Raw genomic sequence first — 17,360 nt, forward strand, 5'->3', positions numbered from 1 at the left:
GAATGAATGTACCTTTAAATGACGTCATCCAAGATGGCGTCCCTTAGAATCCTATTGGCTGATTGGATCAGCCAATATGATTGAACTTCAATACTATTGGCTGATCCAATCAGCCAATAGGATTGAGCTTGCATTCCATTGGCTGATTGGAACAGCCAATAGAATGCAAGCTCAATCCTACTGGCTGATTCAATCCGCGCAGGAAGGATGAAGATAGAAGATGCCGTCTGGATGAAGACTTCTGCCCATCTGGAGGACCACTTCTGCCCGTCTGGAGGACCACTTCTGCCGGCTTCATTAAGGACATCTTGCCATTTGGATGAAGACTTCTCCCGGTAAGTGAATCTTCGGGGGTTAGTGTTAGGATTTTTTTAAGGGAATATTGGGTGGGTTTATTTTTTAGATTAGGCTTTGGGCTGCAATAGAGCTAAATGCCCTTTTAAGGGCAATGCCCATCCAAATGCCCTTTTCAGGGCAATGGGGAGCTTAGGTTTTTTTAGTTAGGCTTTTATTTGGGGGGTTGGCTGTGTGGGTGGTGGGTTTTACTGTTGGGTTTTTTTGTTGTTGTTGTTTTTTTTACAGGTAAAAGAGCTGATTTCTTTGGGGCAATGCCCCGCAAAAGGCACTTTTAAGGGCTATTGATAGTTTAGTTTAGGCTAGGTTTTTTTTTATTTTGGGGTGGCTTTTTTATTTTGATAGGGCTATTAGATTAGGTGTAATTAGTTTAAATATCTTGTAATTTGTTTTTTATTTTCTGTAATTTAGTGGGGTTTTTTTGTGATTTAGCTAATTTAATTTAATTTATTTAATTGTATTTAATGTAGGGAATTTATTTAATTGTAGTGTAGTGTTAGGTGTAAGTGTAACTTAGCTTAGGTTATATTTTACAGGTAAATTTGTATTTATTTTAGCTAGGTAGTTAGTAAATAGTTAATAACTATTCTACCTAGTTAAAATAAATACAAACTTGCCTGTAAAATAAATATAAACCCTAAGCTAGATACAATGTATCTTTAAAAATGCATGGGACAAGCATAGGGCTATCCTACGAACTAGATAAGTTTATACTGTTAGGTAAGGTCGGGCAGACTTGCTGGGCCTATGGCTCTTATCTGCCGTCAATATCTATGTTTCTATGTTTCTATGTTTCTAGTTATATTGTAGCTATCTTAGGGTTTATTTTATAGGTAAGTATTTAGTTTTAAATAGGAATTATGTAATAATCGTAGGTTTTATTTAGATTTATTTTAATTATATTTAAGTTAGGGGGTGTTAGGGTTAGACTTAGGTTTAGGGGTTAATAAATTTAGAATAGTGGCTGTGACGTTGGGGCGGCAGATTAGGGGTTAATAAGTGTAGGTAGGTTGCGGCGACATTGGGGGAGGCAGATTAGGGGTTAATAAATATAATGTAGGTGGCGGCGATGTTGGGGGCAGCAGATTAAAGGTTAATAAATATAATGTAGGTGTTGGCGATGTAGGTGGGCGGCAGATTAGGGGTTAATAAGTATAATGAAGGTGTCGGCTATGTCGGGGGTGGCAGATTAGGGGTTAATAAGTGGAAGATTATGGGTGTTTAGACTCAGGGTTCATGTTGGGGTGTTAGGTGTAAACATAACTTTAGTTTCCCCATAGGAATCAATGGGGCTGCGTTACTGAGATTTACGCTGCTTTATTGCAGTTGTTAGACTTTTTCTCAGCCGGCTCTCCCCATTGATGTCTATGGGGAAATCGTGTACAAGCATGTACGACCAGCTCACCGCTGACTTAAGCAGCGCTGGTATTGGAGTGCGGTATGGAACTCAATTTTGCTCTACGCTCACTTTTTTGTCTCTTAACACCGGGTTTGTAAAACCCCATAATACCAGCGCTGTAGGTAAGTGAGCGGTGAGAAAAAACTGCACGTTAGCACCGCACAGCTCATAACGCAAAACTCGTAATCTTGCCGTTTGTTTCCACTTGGTTTAAACGCCAATGTAGATTTAGCAGCATTCAATTAGGTTGTATTTCTTTTCCCCATAGGCCGACATTTTTTTTCAATTTGTCAGCCAAATCTTTAATTATTCCCATTTTAATTAGATATTAGTTAGAACCTTCAAATATCTTTTTTTTATATTTATGGGAATTTATCTTATCCATAGCCAGTGGTCACTTGTTTTCTATCCACTGTTTTCAGTAATTAGCTAGCTCACATCTTGACACTCAGTTGGAAATTACTATAGATACAATAATATCCCCATTCAGATAACCTACATCTTTAGAATTAAAATTGTCATACTTTTTTGGTTTTAATACCTATGTTGTTGATTGCAGATATTTTGAAAGTTTTATTATTAGAATTTATTATTCAACACTTAATTTTTTTCTTACCATCGTGCCTGCTCTAATATGTTACAATTCTCATTTATTAATTGTAACATCGATCTATAGTGGTGTTTAAGAAAAGTTGTTGATTGTAGATATTTTGATAGTTCTATCATTAGAATTCATTATTCAATATTTCATTTTTTTTCTCATACCGTGCCTGTTCCAATATGTTACAATTCTCTTTTTTAACTGTAACATTGATTTATAGTGGTGTTTCGGAAAAAGTTTTTTCCACTCACAAATAGACTATTTGTAACACATTGTATTTCTACAGTCTTTCCTGCAGTTCCTCAAATATCCGTACACATACAATCAAGGTTTAGATGCTATTCGTACACTATACATAATTTTGCCATACAAAATGTAATTTTTAGTGGTCAATCATAATAGATGAATGGTGTAGTATCTCACTAGGAGATACGAAGGCGCGCTGCTATAAATAATACAAAACATGCAAAATGCAAATAATGATAGGAACCCCAAAAAAACAATAAAAGGTCCCACAGATAGTTACTCCGTTCTTGCCGAGTATGTCTTACTCGGTTATCGACTCTAAGATGAAATAATGACAGTCCTATATCGGTCTGGTGGTCTTGTTCGTCCAAAAGTTCCTGTGTAGGCAGCTCCTCTTGTTCCCAGAGAGCAGGGATATCACTGTTTTAGAAAGAGAAATGGAGAGGGCGCCACATAGCGTGATATTGTTTCACAAAGGATGATACAACAAGCAAAATGGTAATGCGCTTACCGGAGACTGTGGTACTGTGCTGTGACCAGTACTGAATCGCCTGCTAGCACTTAAATCAGTGGCTAGTACACTGTCAGATATGATTCCTCCTGGGGCTTTCTCCTGGGGCCAAGGAATTGTGCTGTAGGCGTTTTTGTGTTCAGCAACTATGGTGTGTTGCTCAATTGGATTTAAACCATAAAATAGAGTGTACAACTTCCAAAGTTTAAAAGAATTTCAAATCAGCTTTTTTATAACGCGTTTCTCAACCGCCAAGGGTCGTTTCTTCAGATATCAAAGCGCTTTGATATCTGAAGAAACGACCCTTGGCGGTTGAGAAACGCGTTATAATAAAGCTGATTTGAAATTCTTTTAAACTTTGGAAGTTGTACACTCTATTTTATGGTTTAAATCCAATTGAGCAACACACCATAGTTGCTGAACACAAAAACGCCTACAGCACAATTCCTTGGCCCCAGGAGAAAGCCCCAGGAGGAATCATATCTGACAGTGTACTAGCCACTGATTTAAGTGCTAGCAGGCGATTCAGTACTGGTCACAGCACAGTACCACAGTCTCCGGTAAGCGCATTACCCTTTTGCTTGTTGTATCATCCTTTGTGAAACAATATCACGCTATGTGGCGCCCTCTCCATTTCTCTTTCTAAATCATAATAGATGTCTACTTTTTTAAAAATGACGACATTTAATATATCTCTATACATTTTAATTGACTATATATAATTTTTACTTCAATATATATTTTTTACTTCAATAATATACATTGTTTCTCCCATCACCAATACTAATTTGTTTTATTTGTTCTTTTCTTACTACTTCGATCGTTTTTTCATTGGAATTTTGATCAAGCAGACTTACCCTCCCTTATCATTGGATAATTTGAAAACTCTAGATAGCCAATGAAATACAATGTGGCGCCTTAAAAAAGCGGCTTTTTTACCTATTTTTATATGCTATTATCTTTTGCCTTATGAAATTACCATAATATTGGGTCGAGAAACGCATTGCAATATTAAAACTTTGTTTTAACCTTTCTTACGGAGGTGTCTGCCTTTTACTTCCACAGAAGAAACTGCACTTTATCACTTTACCAGTGTTGTGTAGCATCTACACTGCTAACTGCTCGATTGCTGTTTGGACGCTGACAGATCCGAGATAGGATCTGCCTTGATATGGGAGAAGTATCCAGTTAGCTGACTACTGCAAGTGTTAGCCTGCCTGTTTGCACTGCACAAGTGCCATCACAAATTGTGAGTTTTACTCTCTTTTCTTTTACCATATTGCATATGGATTTCACTATAAGGCGCCCCTTTTCTTTTTGATTCATAAGGAAAAGAAATTGAGGTCAGGTACCCCTCACATCTGACGTGTTTTGGTAGTACCCATATTCATAGATAGTTAGTTAACAGTACCGCCTCCTTTATATAGTAGTTACTCTTTTCTGATAGGTTAATTTTGGCAAACCCCCTTTGCAAGGAAATTCAGTGTATACACGCAAACCTTGAAAAACAATAAAACAGCAAAGGTACATTATGTAACACACAGTAATACATTGATAATAGATTGCTTGTTACAATTAAGCCTAATATTTACAATTTAAAGAAATACATAACAGTATCACTGAATCAGAATATTAAGCTACAATTGTATTTGTTTCGCACTCTTAAAGTAAATGTAAAGTTTCATCAATTAGGACCAGGTTTTTAAAAATACTATTAAAAACAGGGGCACTTTCATTGATGAAACTTTACATTGCACCGTATTTGTAAAAAACCCGTAACTTTTACTTCTCCAAAGCCGGATCCCCGATCCCCGCCTCAGCTCCTCTGTACTTATGTCAGAAATGACGAAACCGGCTTCCTCCAATCATGGCTTCCCCCCAGAGCATCCTTTTCGTGATGCCCTGCTGTGATTGGAGGAAGCCTGTTTCGTCATTGCTGTGTAAGTACAGCAGGAAGAAGCAGGCGGGGGATCAGCGATCCGGCTTTGGAGAAGTAAAAGGTAAGTATTTCTACAAATACGGTGCAATGTAAAGATTTATCAATGAAAGTGCCCCTATTTTTAATAGTATTTTTAAAAACCGGGCTCTAATTGATGAAACTTTACATTCACTTAAAGTCTAAATTGAAACAGTGGAAACACAGTTCTAACATACTAAGTGATAACCCAATAATGTACATATCAAACAGATTTTTTGCACAGCTTATTTACAATTTTATATTCTAAATTCCAAACTTTTGACGTTTTAAATTCCAATACCTCTAAGTTAAAGTATTGCGCAAATGTATATACATTTTATAAGTTAGGAAATAGCCACTAACAAATGACAACAACTCAAAACCAAGATAATATTTGCAGTTTAAGGTTTACAACCAGAGTGATGTGCTACGCATATTAAACTTTTTGCATATTTTTCTATGTTCCTAGATGAAAATTTGGTACTCTAGAATGCGTCCTATATTGAATCTCCCTCTGTTCAAAAGCTCTTAATAGTGATTTATAAATATTATGTTTTAGATCATGATTCCCAATGGTTTATTAGGTCCCATTCTGAATTAAACCCTCTAGGTAAACACATGCAGAGTTTGAAAATCATGATATCATATAAAATACATATAGTTAACTTATACAATATTGAAAGATTATTTATTTCGTTTTTTTTAGTTTTTTTTTTTACTGTTCACCTCTGTTTTGTCTGTCTCTTTCTTTGTATCATCACATCAGTAAGTTTCTTATTTTCCTCATTCACTTTCCACTGTTCCTTATTCTCACTATAGCATCTATACCAATCTGGCCATTTGCTTTGTCAAATGGCTTAGGGTACCCCTCCCCCCCCAAAAAAAAATGTTCTAAAATACACAACCATCAAAATCTAATATTAGCTTTAAAAAGATAGATAATCCCTTTATTGCCCATTCCTCAGTTTTGCATGACCAACACAGTTATATGAATACACTTTTTACTTCAGTGATTACCTTTTATCTAAGCCTGTGCAGACCCCTTATCTCAGTTCTTTTGACAGACTTGCAACTTAGCCAATCAGTTCTGACTCATAAATAATTCTACCGGAGAGAGCACCATGTTATCTATATGGCACACATAAACTAGAGCTGTCTAGCTGTGAAAAATTGTCAAAATGCACTGAGATAAGAGGTGGCCTTCAAGGGCTTAGAAATTAGCATATGAGCCTACCTAGGTTTAGCTTTCAACAAAGAATACCAAGAGAACAAAACACATTTTATATTAAAAGTATATTGGAAATTTAATTAAAATTGCATGCCCTATCTTAATCATGAAAGTTTAATTTTGACTAGACTGTCCCTTTAAGTTACATTTTCAGCATTTTTTGGATGAATTCAGATTGTGTTATTGGATACTTAAATGGACATAATAGTTCCTACTAAAGATAACGACTTTGAAAATAACATAGTTAAAATACCTTTTAAAATATTAAAACATTTACCTATCTAAATGACTTCCATGCAGAGTTTGAAAACACTAAGAACAATGTGATTGTTTCGCAATCAATTTCCATTGCGCAGTTATTTCAAATTTTGAAAAATTGCGATTGCACGCGCGTATTTCATTTTACGCAACAATCCCTTGTAGTTAATATTTTTGCGCAACATAAAAGTTTCACAAAACACTTCGAAAATACATTACAAAGTACAGTTACACTCATATTTACACTGTCTAATAAAAATTATTTTAAAAAAATATTGCACACAAAAGTTAAAAGTGCTCAAAGAAACGAGATCTCGGAGGGATTTTACATTGACATAGAGAAACATGGATTTATATGTATAGAGATATATTTAAAAATGGAGATAATAAAAAGATTTGACATTACAATCTTTTGCACAGAGGGATATTGTGATAAGTGATATTCGCATATAGAGCTTGAGATATCTATATATTAGAGCGCTAAATATCGCTTTCGACAATGTGATATTAAAGTTTGACTGAGTAATACCATCACACGCTAGGAAGCATTGTGCTCACGAGAGCGCGCTTCCATAGGCTCCAATGGGAGCCTTGATCTCATGCCGTCAGACATGGCATGAGAACTCACGTAGCGCAAGGGGTAACTAGTGCAGCGATGGCAGCAAAGTGTAAATGTATATCTATATGATATACAGGGAGTGCATAATTATTAGGCAAATGAGTATTTTGACCACATCATCCTCTTTATGCATGTTGTCTTACTCCAAGCTGTATAGGCTCGAAAACCTACTACCAATTAAGCATATTAGGTGATGTGCATCTCTGTAATGAGAAGGGGTGTGGTCTAATTACATCAACACCCTATATCAGGTGTGCATAATTATTAGGCAACTTCCTTTCCTTTGGCAAAATGGGTCAAAAGAAGGACTTGACAGGCTCAGAAAAGTCAAAAATAGTGAGATATCTTGCAGAGGGATGCAGCACTCTTAAAATTGCAAAGCTTCTGAAGCGTGATCATCGAACAATCAAGCGTTTCATTCAAAATAGTCAACAGGGTCGCAAGAAGCGTGTGGAAAAACCAAGGCGCAAAATAACTGCCCATGAACTGAGAAAAGTCAAGCGTGCAGCTGCCAAGATGCCACTTGCCACAAGTTTGGCCATATTTCAGAGCTGCAACATCACTGGAGTGCCCAAAAGCACAAGGTGTGCAATACTCAGAGATATGGCCAAGGTAAGAATGGCTGAAAGACGACCACCACTGAACAAGACACACAAGCTGAAACGTCAAGACTGGGCCAAGAGATATCTCAAGACTGATTTTTCTAAGGTTTTATGGACTGATGAAATGAGAGTGAGTCTTGATGGGCCAGATGGATGGGCCCGTGGCTGGATTGGTAAAGGGCAGAGAGCTCCAGTCCGACTCAGACGCCAGCAAGGTGGAGGTGGAGTACTGGTTTGGGCTGGTATCATCAAAGATGAGCTTGTGGGGCCTTTTCGGGTTGAGGATGGAGTCAAGCTCAACTCCCAGTCCTACTGCCAGTTTCTGGAAGACACCTTCTTCAAGCAGTGGTACAGGAAGAAGTCTGCATCCTTCAAGAAAAACATGATTTTCATTCAGGACAATGCTCCATCACACGCGTCCAAGTACTCCACAGCGTGGCTGGCAAGAAAGGGTATAAAAGAAGAAAATCTAATGACATGGCCTCCTTGTTCACCTGATCTGAACCCCATTGAGAACCTGTGGTCCATCATCAAATGTGAGATTTACAAGGAGGGAAAACAGTACACCTCTCTGAACAGTGTCTGGGAGGCTGTGGTTGCTGCTGCACGCAATGGTGATGGTGAACAGATCAAAACACTGACAGAATCCATGGATGGCAGGCTTTTGAGTGTCCTTGCAAAGAAAGGTGGCTATATTGGTCACTGATTTGTTTTTGTTTTGTTTTTGAATGTCAGAAATGTATATTTGTGAATGTTGAGATGTTATATTGGTTTCACTGGTAAAAATAAATAATTGAAATGGGTATATATTTGTTTTTTGTTAAGTTGCCTAATAATTATGCACAGTAATAGTCACCTGCACACACAGATATCCCCCTAAAATAGCTATAAATAAAAACAAACTAAAAACTACTTCCAAAACTATTCAGTTTTGATATTAATGAGTTTTTTGGGTTCATTGAGAACATGGTTGTTGTTCAATAATAAAATTAATCCTCAAAAATACAACTTGCCTAATAATTCTGCACTCCCTGTATATATGTGTGTTAATATGTTTATATACACATATTAACACATAAATATATAGGTATATAAGCATATACATATATATTTACTGGGAACATACAGTTCCCATAGACCACAATGTAAAGGCAGTTTTCAGTGCAGTTTTTTTCAAACACCCCACACCCGCTCCCTTTAGACCCCAAAAACAGCTTTTTGCAGTTAAGATGCTACAATCTTTAATTTTTTTAATAAAATATTTCTCAATTGATTTTAGGGGCATTTTGTAGATATTTCTTGCGGTAGCCACCAGCCACTTGTAATGGCAGATTATTGTCCGCCCACAAACGGGCAAATTTGCCTGTTGGTAGGTGCCCGATATATTAGCGCTCCACTTGTAATCTAGCCCTAAAACTTTACACTTTTTTGTCACTATTTAAACAGACAATGAAACTTTAAAAGATTCATCTATGTGTTATTCTCAGACTAATCTTTTCTTGGAATGCATCATTCTATCTAGCATTTATTTAGTGTTTAGTGTCCCTTTAAAGGCACATCAATTAAAACCTTGACTTATACTCAGCTTATCACACAATAAGCATTTTTCTCACCTGCAGAAATCTACTCACCCGTCCATATCCCTTTATTTACTTGTGACCTCTCCATCACAAATCGATCTTAAAGGGGCATTGCAGCCAAAACTGAAATCCACATGGATGCATTTCAGTTTTAAATATAAGTATTTTTGTAATATACACGTATTAGCAAAAATGCTTCTAATAAAAGCTATAGCTGTTTAGAAATGTGTATTTAAGTATGCCCCATGAACATTATAAACAATGCCCTTTCTCAGAGAGCTTAAGATGCTATGCTTGTATCATCTGGTAATGACTCAGTTTGTTAATTGCTGACACGATACAAGCCCCACTGGTACTCTTAGCAACTGCAGTATTTAAAATGTTGGTGTACTGAGAATACCTAGCAATGCTTAATATGCACGTGCAGAGAAAAATGTTAACACAAAAACAGTGATAACATTTACAAGAAGCATTTTTGCCAATATATGTATATTGCAAATATGTTTCTATTCAAAGATGTATTTCATCTATGTGCATTTAAATTTTGACCAGAATATCCCTTTAATTCCAAATTAGCAGTTTTCCCTAATTTCCTACTGGCACTCAACTCAACTTTTCACTGTTTTACCCCCCTTTCTATTTCCCATATTTCAGGCGGCACTTAAACTGCAAAATGTACCCCTCATTTCTTGTAATTTTCTTTCCTAAACTATCAGTCCAACCCTATTTCTCATCTTTTACTTATGATCTGCTTTTTTCTCCAGACAAACTCCTTCCCACTCTGAGGTAACAAATCCAAGTGACATGCTCAGAAAACAACAGTTGGAAAGAAAACGAGACTATGGGAGCCGCTTACAAACAAAGAGGTTATTGTTTTCTGAGTTATTTTAATTTGAATATGGATTTATGTCTTGTTGATAACTGCAGTCATGAATCTTTTTCTTAGATAGTGGAAATCTACCACTTTTTCTATCCTGCTAGAACTCAGTTTTTTTAATCTATTAAATCATATACTAGAGAGCAGCAATATATCTGATAGTAAAGACTATTAGCGCTGTAAATATATGGTTCTAAGAAATACAATTTCTTTAAAGGGACATTAAACACCTGCTAAAAAACCATAAATCTAACTCCTTCTGATCAAACAAACGCAAGTAAGCATTGATTTCTATGAAATCTTGCCAGCTTACCCCAAATTGTTAAAAAAAAAAGTGAATACATTTACAATGTTGTACCTGTGCCTGATGTTTCTATGCATGCTGCCATATTGTAACTTACATGAGCACAGCAGTCACGTGACACGCAAAGCACATTGCTCTATTATGTATGCACTATGCTGCTTAGAGGAATCTCGCTCACTGTGATACATGCAGAGCGTGTGCTGCAGCGTTTGTAGAGACATTTTTATTTGTGAATTAATACATATTTTTAACATCATAATATATATTAAAAATGTTATTGTAAAAACCAAATTACATTTTATAATGTTCCCTAAACAAATCTGATGAAGTGAGTGCACGGCTCCAGACACCATACTTGAAAATAGCAAGCTACGGGGAGGGAGAGGGAGGGGAGAGAACAGTCCTGGGAATAATGGGTAAAGCCTTGCATAGTAAAATACGAGCTCCATGGTGTGGTTATATCAAATGGTTCCTGACTCTGCAGTACATAATACTGCACCGGGAGTTCCTTTCTCTTTCAGCCCTAATGTTAAAACCCTCCTGGGACTTGAAGCGCGACTCCTACTGTTGGTGCTTGACATAAGACAGTCCAGCCTGTCACTGCCAGGGAGCGTGTGCAAACTCCACAACTGCAGCCTGTGTCACAGCCAGTGAGCATCTGGTAACCATCTTCGAACTACTGTCTATGTCAAGCAGGCAGTAGGAGTCGCGCTTCAAGTCCCAGGAGGGTTTTAACATTAGGGCTGAAAGAGAAAGGAACTCCTGGTGCAGTATTATGTACTGCAGGGTCAGGAACCATTAGATATAACCACACCACGGAGCTCATATTTTACTATGCAAGGCTTTACCCATTATTCCCAGGACTGTTCTCTCCCCTCCCTCTCCCTCCCCGTTAGGGTTGCCACCTTTTGCCCAGAAAATTCCTGGACACTTTTTAAGTGGGCGTGGATAGGGTGTGGCTTGGGGCGTGGCTTGGGGTGTGTCTTCTCGCGGCCTCAAATTCATTACAAAATCAATTTTTAGATATATATATATATATATATAGATATAGATATATAGATATAATATATATATATATAATATATATATATATAATATATATATATATATATATATATATATATATATAATATATATATAATATATATATTATATATATATATATATATATATATATATACACATACATACAGTCCATTTCATGAGAACACCCTGATTAGATATCGAGAAGTGTAATAACACGTTAGCTGCCAATGAGTGACTTACATATCCCACAGTCCCACTACATAAAAATGAAACGCATTATATGCATTGCCAGCTACAATTACTCCCAGTTCAGAATCTCGGTACCTGACCAGCTGAGCACAGTACTCAGCAGCCTGCCCGCTGACCCCGCGACTATTGCTCCTGCTCACAATGACAATCTTCCTCAAGCACCTAGAAGCCATGGAAATGTCATCCAGAGAAGAGGCGGGAGTCAAGTTATGTTTTGATCTGCGACTGTATTGTTGTCACGTGACGGCCCTCCCTCTCACACACACACACTCCAGGCTCCGTATCTCCTCCTGGGCTAAGAGCTCCCCTTGGCAGCTATTTTTTTTAAATCTGTGCTTACTCCTGCTTGCTGCGCCAGGGGAGCTCTTAGCCCGAGACATTTAAGGGCAGTTCTGGGACATGGGACACAGAGCGCCCGACCGGGACTGTCCCGGTGAAACCGGGGCGGGTGGCAACCCTACTCCCCGTAGCTTGCTATTTTCAAGTATGGTGTCTGGAGCCGTGCACTGACTTCATCAGATTTGTTTAGGGAACATTATAAAATGTAATTTGGTTTTTACAATAACATTTTTAATATATAGTATGATGTTAAAAATACTATTAATTCACAAATAAAAATGTCTCTACAAACGCTGCAGCACACGCTCTGCGTGTATCACAGTGAGCGAGATTCCTCTAAGCAGAATAGTGCATACATAATAGAGCAATGTGCTGTTCGTGTACCTGTGTGCAACACACGTTACAATATGGCAGCATACATAAGAATATCAAGCACAGGTACAACATTGTAATTTAAAACACTTTTTTTTAAACAATTTGGGTCAGCTTCCAAGATGGCATAGACATCTGTGATTACTTGCGTTTCATTAATCAACAAATAGCAATAGCACATAGTTTGAACTTCAAATGAGTAGAATATTTTTTTCTAACAAATTTCAGTTATGTCTATTTCTGCTCCTCCTGTATCATGTGACAGGCATCAGCCAATCACAAATACATATATGTATATTCTCTGAATTCTTGCACATGCTCAGTAGGAGCTGGTGACTCAAAAAGTGTAAATATAAAAAGACGGTGCACATTTTGTTAATGTAAGTGAATTTGAAAGTTGTTTAAAATTGCATGCTCTATCTGAATCATGAAGGTTTAATTTTGGCTTGAGTGTCCCTTAAAAAGTCAGTGTCACACTATTGTAATACCCTCACTAAATAATTAATTTATTCTATAAACACTTTAAAGAGACAGCAAAGTCAAAAATAAAATTTTATGATTCAGATATGACATGCAATTTTAAACAACTTTCCAATTTACTTGCTGCTCCTAAACCTACCTAGGTATGCTTTTCTTCAAAGGATACAAAGAAAACAAAGTCAATTTGATAAAATACCTTAATTGAAAACCCTACTGCATGCTCCATCCAAAACATTAAATTTTAATTTTGACTTTCCTATCTCTTTAAGATGTTTTAAGAATGTTAATTTATCAGATGCTTAAAAATTATTAGGTAGAAATTTTAAAATTTGACCATCAGCATTTTTACAATACTTTTGCTTTAACTTTTTCCTGTGGAAAGTTATTACACTTTCTGTGATTTTTCCTATGCACTGCTGCATGTGATGTCACAAACACTCCTAGATTATTAGATACAAGCGCATGCGTCTTATTTGCATATCGCAGCTTTTCTTTACTACCATTTTAAAAATGTGTTGAATAAATATAGTATAAAATATTGCATTGAATGTAGCAGTTATAAGACTGGAAAGAATATGAAACATTTTTTTCTTCATGATGCAGATGGAGAATACAACTTTAAACAACTTTTCCATTTATTATTAAATAAGCTTCATTCTCTTTTGCACACATTGTTGAAGGAGCAGCAATGCACTACTGTGAACTAGCTGAACACGATGAGTGAGCCAATGACAAAAGGCATTTATGTGCAGCCACTAATTAGCAGCTAGCTCCCAGTAGTGCATTGCTGCTCCTGAGCCTAAAAAGGTTTACTCTCACCATAGGTTACCAAGATAAAAAAGCAAATTAGATAATAGAAGTAAATTGTAAAATGACATGTTCTATCTGAATCATGAACGTTTCATAGTGGCTTTACAGTCACTTTAAAGGGACAGTATACACCAATTTTCATATTACTGCATGTAATAGACACTTCTATAAAGAATAATATGCACAGATACTGATCTAAAAATCCAGTATAAACCCATTTTAGCTCTGTTAAAAAGGTAGCTGGAACACCCACTGCAAGTGGGAAAAAGCAGACACTCCCCCTCCCCCTTCCTCTGCATATGAAAAGACCCTTTACACAAACAGGAGCAAGCTGGAGTAGGTATACGTCAGTATTCTCCTAAAACTTTGGGGCTTGGTTAGGAGTATGAAAACCAGAGCAAAGTTATTTAAAAATAAGCAAAACTATACATTTTATGGGCTATATAAATGGATCATATACAAAACATTTATGCAAAGAAAAACCTAGTGTATAATGTCCCTTTAAGTAACAGGCTATATATTTTTTTAATATTATAAATGCGTTATTTATGTTTGTGTAAAGTTACAGTAACAGATATGAATTGATTTAAACAGTAAAAGTTTGAAAAAGATGATCATGTAAGAAAGTAAAAAATAATAAAAAAAACATCATTAACACAATTGATATTTTAGAATATATTTTCAATGTTAAAAGAGACTCTTTGTCAGGTTTACAATGTATGGAAGCAAACATTGTTAAAATAATTCATATACAGTATACGGATATTTATATAGATATTCCTATTTGCAAATTTTAATGCTGACATGCTTATAGTGCAATTTTCCAGAAGTTTGTCTCTGTGGAATGTCAGGTACCAACGGATCATAATGACCTCAGACAGTATAGCACTGAGTAGCTGGTCTGCAGTATAAAATAAGGGGCCTATTTATCAAACGTCAACTATGTTGCATTCGCCGGTGTCAATACGCTCGCCAGACATCGCTGCTGCGGACCTAAATACGATCTCCTTATTTTTCAAAAAAGCTGTCAAAAACATTGGTGTCAAGTATGATGCAAAGAGCATCGGACTGGTGTTAACTAACAGTCATCGATGTCGCAGTTATTCTGGTTTTTCCCAACTTTATTTATACCATTTCATTACTGTCCATGAACAAGCACATTTCTCTAAAGCTAATCTTTTATTTTTCATCTGTTAATGTTCAATAAATAGATTGATTTATACCTCAACAAACAATATCTCATAGAAAGTTATTTTTATATTTATTTTTTATATGATACTTTCACAGAAATTAATGTTTATTTGTATTTCTAGGAGTCATATTTTTTATTTATTTTTTAAATTATTATGAATGCTATAATTTGTACATATATCCTTGCATATACTTGTATATACAGTACATATATATATATATATATATATATCCTATATAATAAAAGGCCAAGTGTGTTTGTCCGAAGCTGTCATGCGCATTAGAGACAGCACAAGGACAAACACACCTGGCCTTTGAGTCCCTAGCTGATCTGCGGCAGAAATGGGCGTGGCCGGGCGTGAGCAGGGCGTGGTCGGGCACGGGCACGCGATAGAGGGGAGAGAGATAGAGAGGGGAGAGAGATAGAGAGGGGGGAGAGAGAGGGGGAGAGAGAGAGGGGGGGAGAGAGAGTCGAGGGGGGAGAGAGGGGAGAGAGAGAGGGAGAGGGGGAGAGGGGGAGAGAGAGGGGGGGAGAGAGAGGGGGGGGAGAGAGAGAGGGGGGGGAGAGAGAGAGAGGGGGAGAGAGAGAGGGGTGGAGAGAGAGAGAGGGAGAGAGAGAGAGGGGTGGAGAGAGAGAGGGGGGGGGGAGGGGGGAGAGAGAGGGGGAGAGAGAGAGGGGGAGAGAGAGGGAGAAAGCAAAAGAGAGGGGGGGAGAGAGAGCACAAAAGAGAGCGGGGAGAGAGAGCGCAAAAGAGAGGGGGGAGAGAGAGCGCAAAAGAGAGGGGGGAGAGAGAGCACAAAAGAGAGGGGGGAAGAGAGAGCGCAAAAGAGGGGGGGAGAGAGAGAGTGCAAAAGAGAGGGGGGGAAGAGCGCAAAAGAGAGGGGGGAAGAGCGCAAAAGAGAGGGGGGAGAGAGAGCGCAAAAGAGAGGGGGAGAGAGCACAAAAGAGAGGGGTGGAGAGAGAGCGCAAAAGAGAGGGGGGAGAGAGAGCGCAAAAGAGAGGGGGGAGAGAGAGCAGCAAAAGAGAGGGGGGGGAGAGAGCGCAAAAGAGAGGGGGGAGAGAGAGCGCGCAAAAGAGAGGGGAGAGAGAGCACAAAAGAGAGGGGGAGAGAGAGAGCGCAAAAGAGAGGGGGGAGAGAGAGCGCAAAAGAGAGGGGAGAGAGGGGGAGGAGAGAGCGCAAAAGAGAGGGGAGAGAGAGAGCGCAAAAGAGAGGGGGAGAGAGAGAGCGCAAAAGAGAGGGGGAGAGAGAGAGTGCAAAAGAGAGGGGGGAGAGAGAGAGCTCAAAAGAGAGGGGGAGAGAGAGCGCAAAAGAGAGGGGGAGAGAGAGCACAAAAGAGAGGGGGAGAGAGCGCAAAAGAGAGGGGGGAGAGAGAGCGCAAAAGAGAGGGGAGAGAGGGGGGGAGAGAGCACAAAAGAGATGGGGGAGAGAGCGCAAAAGAGATGGGGAAGTGAGAGAGCACAAAAGAGAGGGGAGAGAGAGAGCACAAAAGAGAGGGGGGAGAGAGAGTGTGCAAAAGAGAGGGGGAGAGAGAGAGAGTGCAAAAGAGAGGGGGGAGAGAGAGAGCTCAAAAGAGAGGGGGGAGAGAGCTCAAAAGAGAGGGGGAGAGAGAGAGCTCAAAAGAGAGGGGGAGAGAGCAAAAGAGAGGGGGAGAGAGAGCGCAAAAGAGAGGGGGGAGAGAGTGCAAAAGAGAGGGGGAGAGAGAGAGCGCAAAAGAGAGGGGGAGAGAGAGAGCTCAAAAGAGAGGGGGGAGAGAGAGAGCTCAAAAGAGAGGGGGAGAGAGAGAGCAAAAGAGAGGGGGGAGAGAGAGAGAGCAAAAGAGAGGGGGAGGGAGAGAGCGCACGGGGTGGGACCGCTGTACTGCAAAAAATGGCCCGTGTGAACGGGCTTTAGGACTAGTATATATATATATATATATATATATATATATATATATATATATATATATATATGTGTGTGTGTTATGTCTTTTGCAAACATATTTACATGTCCCTAAGTTCCTTTTTTTGTTCTAAACAATGTTGTCTATCATATCTCTGTGTTTATTTATACCACTATATGTATATATTGTAAATGTATTATTATTCTGAGCAGGAATAATTGCAAATAAACACATATGATGCTCTGATTACATGTTATATTTGCAATCAATGGATATTTAAAGGAATAGGAAAGTAAAAATTGAAGTTGCATGATTCAGATAGAGCATGTCATTTTAAAACACTTTAAAATTCACTTCTATTTTCAAATGTGCTTTGTTCTCTTGGTATCCATTGTTGGAAAAGAATATGCACATATCCTACACTAGTGGGAGCTAGCTGCTAATTGGTGCCTGCACACATTTGTCTCTTGTGATTG

The 17,360-nt window shown here is 38.1% G+C and overlaps 1 protein-coding gene across 1 annotated transcript in view; it reads left to right on the forward strand.

Moving 5' to 3' along the window:
- The window catches only part of ENTPD6 (ectonucleoside triphosphate diphosphohydrolase 6), a 180,898-nt gene that overhangs the window by 12,017 nt on the left and 151,521 nt on the right, over positions 1-17,360 (forward strand). The window contains exons 2-3 of the mRNA XM_053711974.1: positions 4,177-4,360; positions 10,120-10,221. Coding sequence (XP_053567949.1) covers positions 10,160-10,221 — 62 coding nt within the window. The 5' untranslated portion in view covers positions 4,177-4,360; positions 10,120-10,159. The remainder of the gene's footprint in view (positions 1-4,176; positions 4,361-10,119; positions 10,222-17,360) is intronic.

This window comes from Bombina bombina, chromosome 4 (genome assembly GCF_027579735.1).
Source record: "Bombina bombina isolate aBomBom1 chromosome 4, aBomBom1.pri, whole genome shotgun sequence".
Taxonomy (NCBI): Eukaryota; Metazoa; Chordata; class Amphibia; order Anura; family Bombinatoridae; genus Bombina; species Bombina bombina.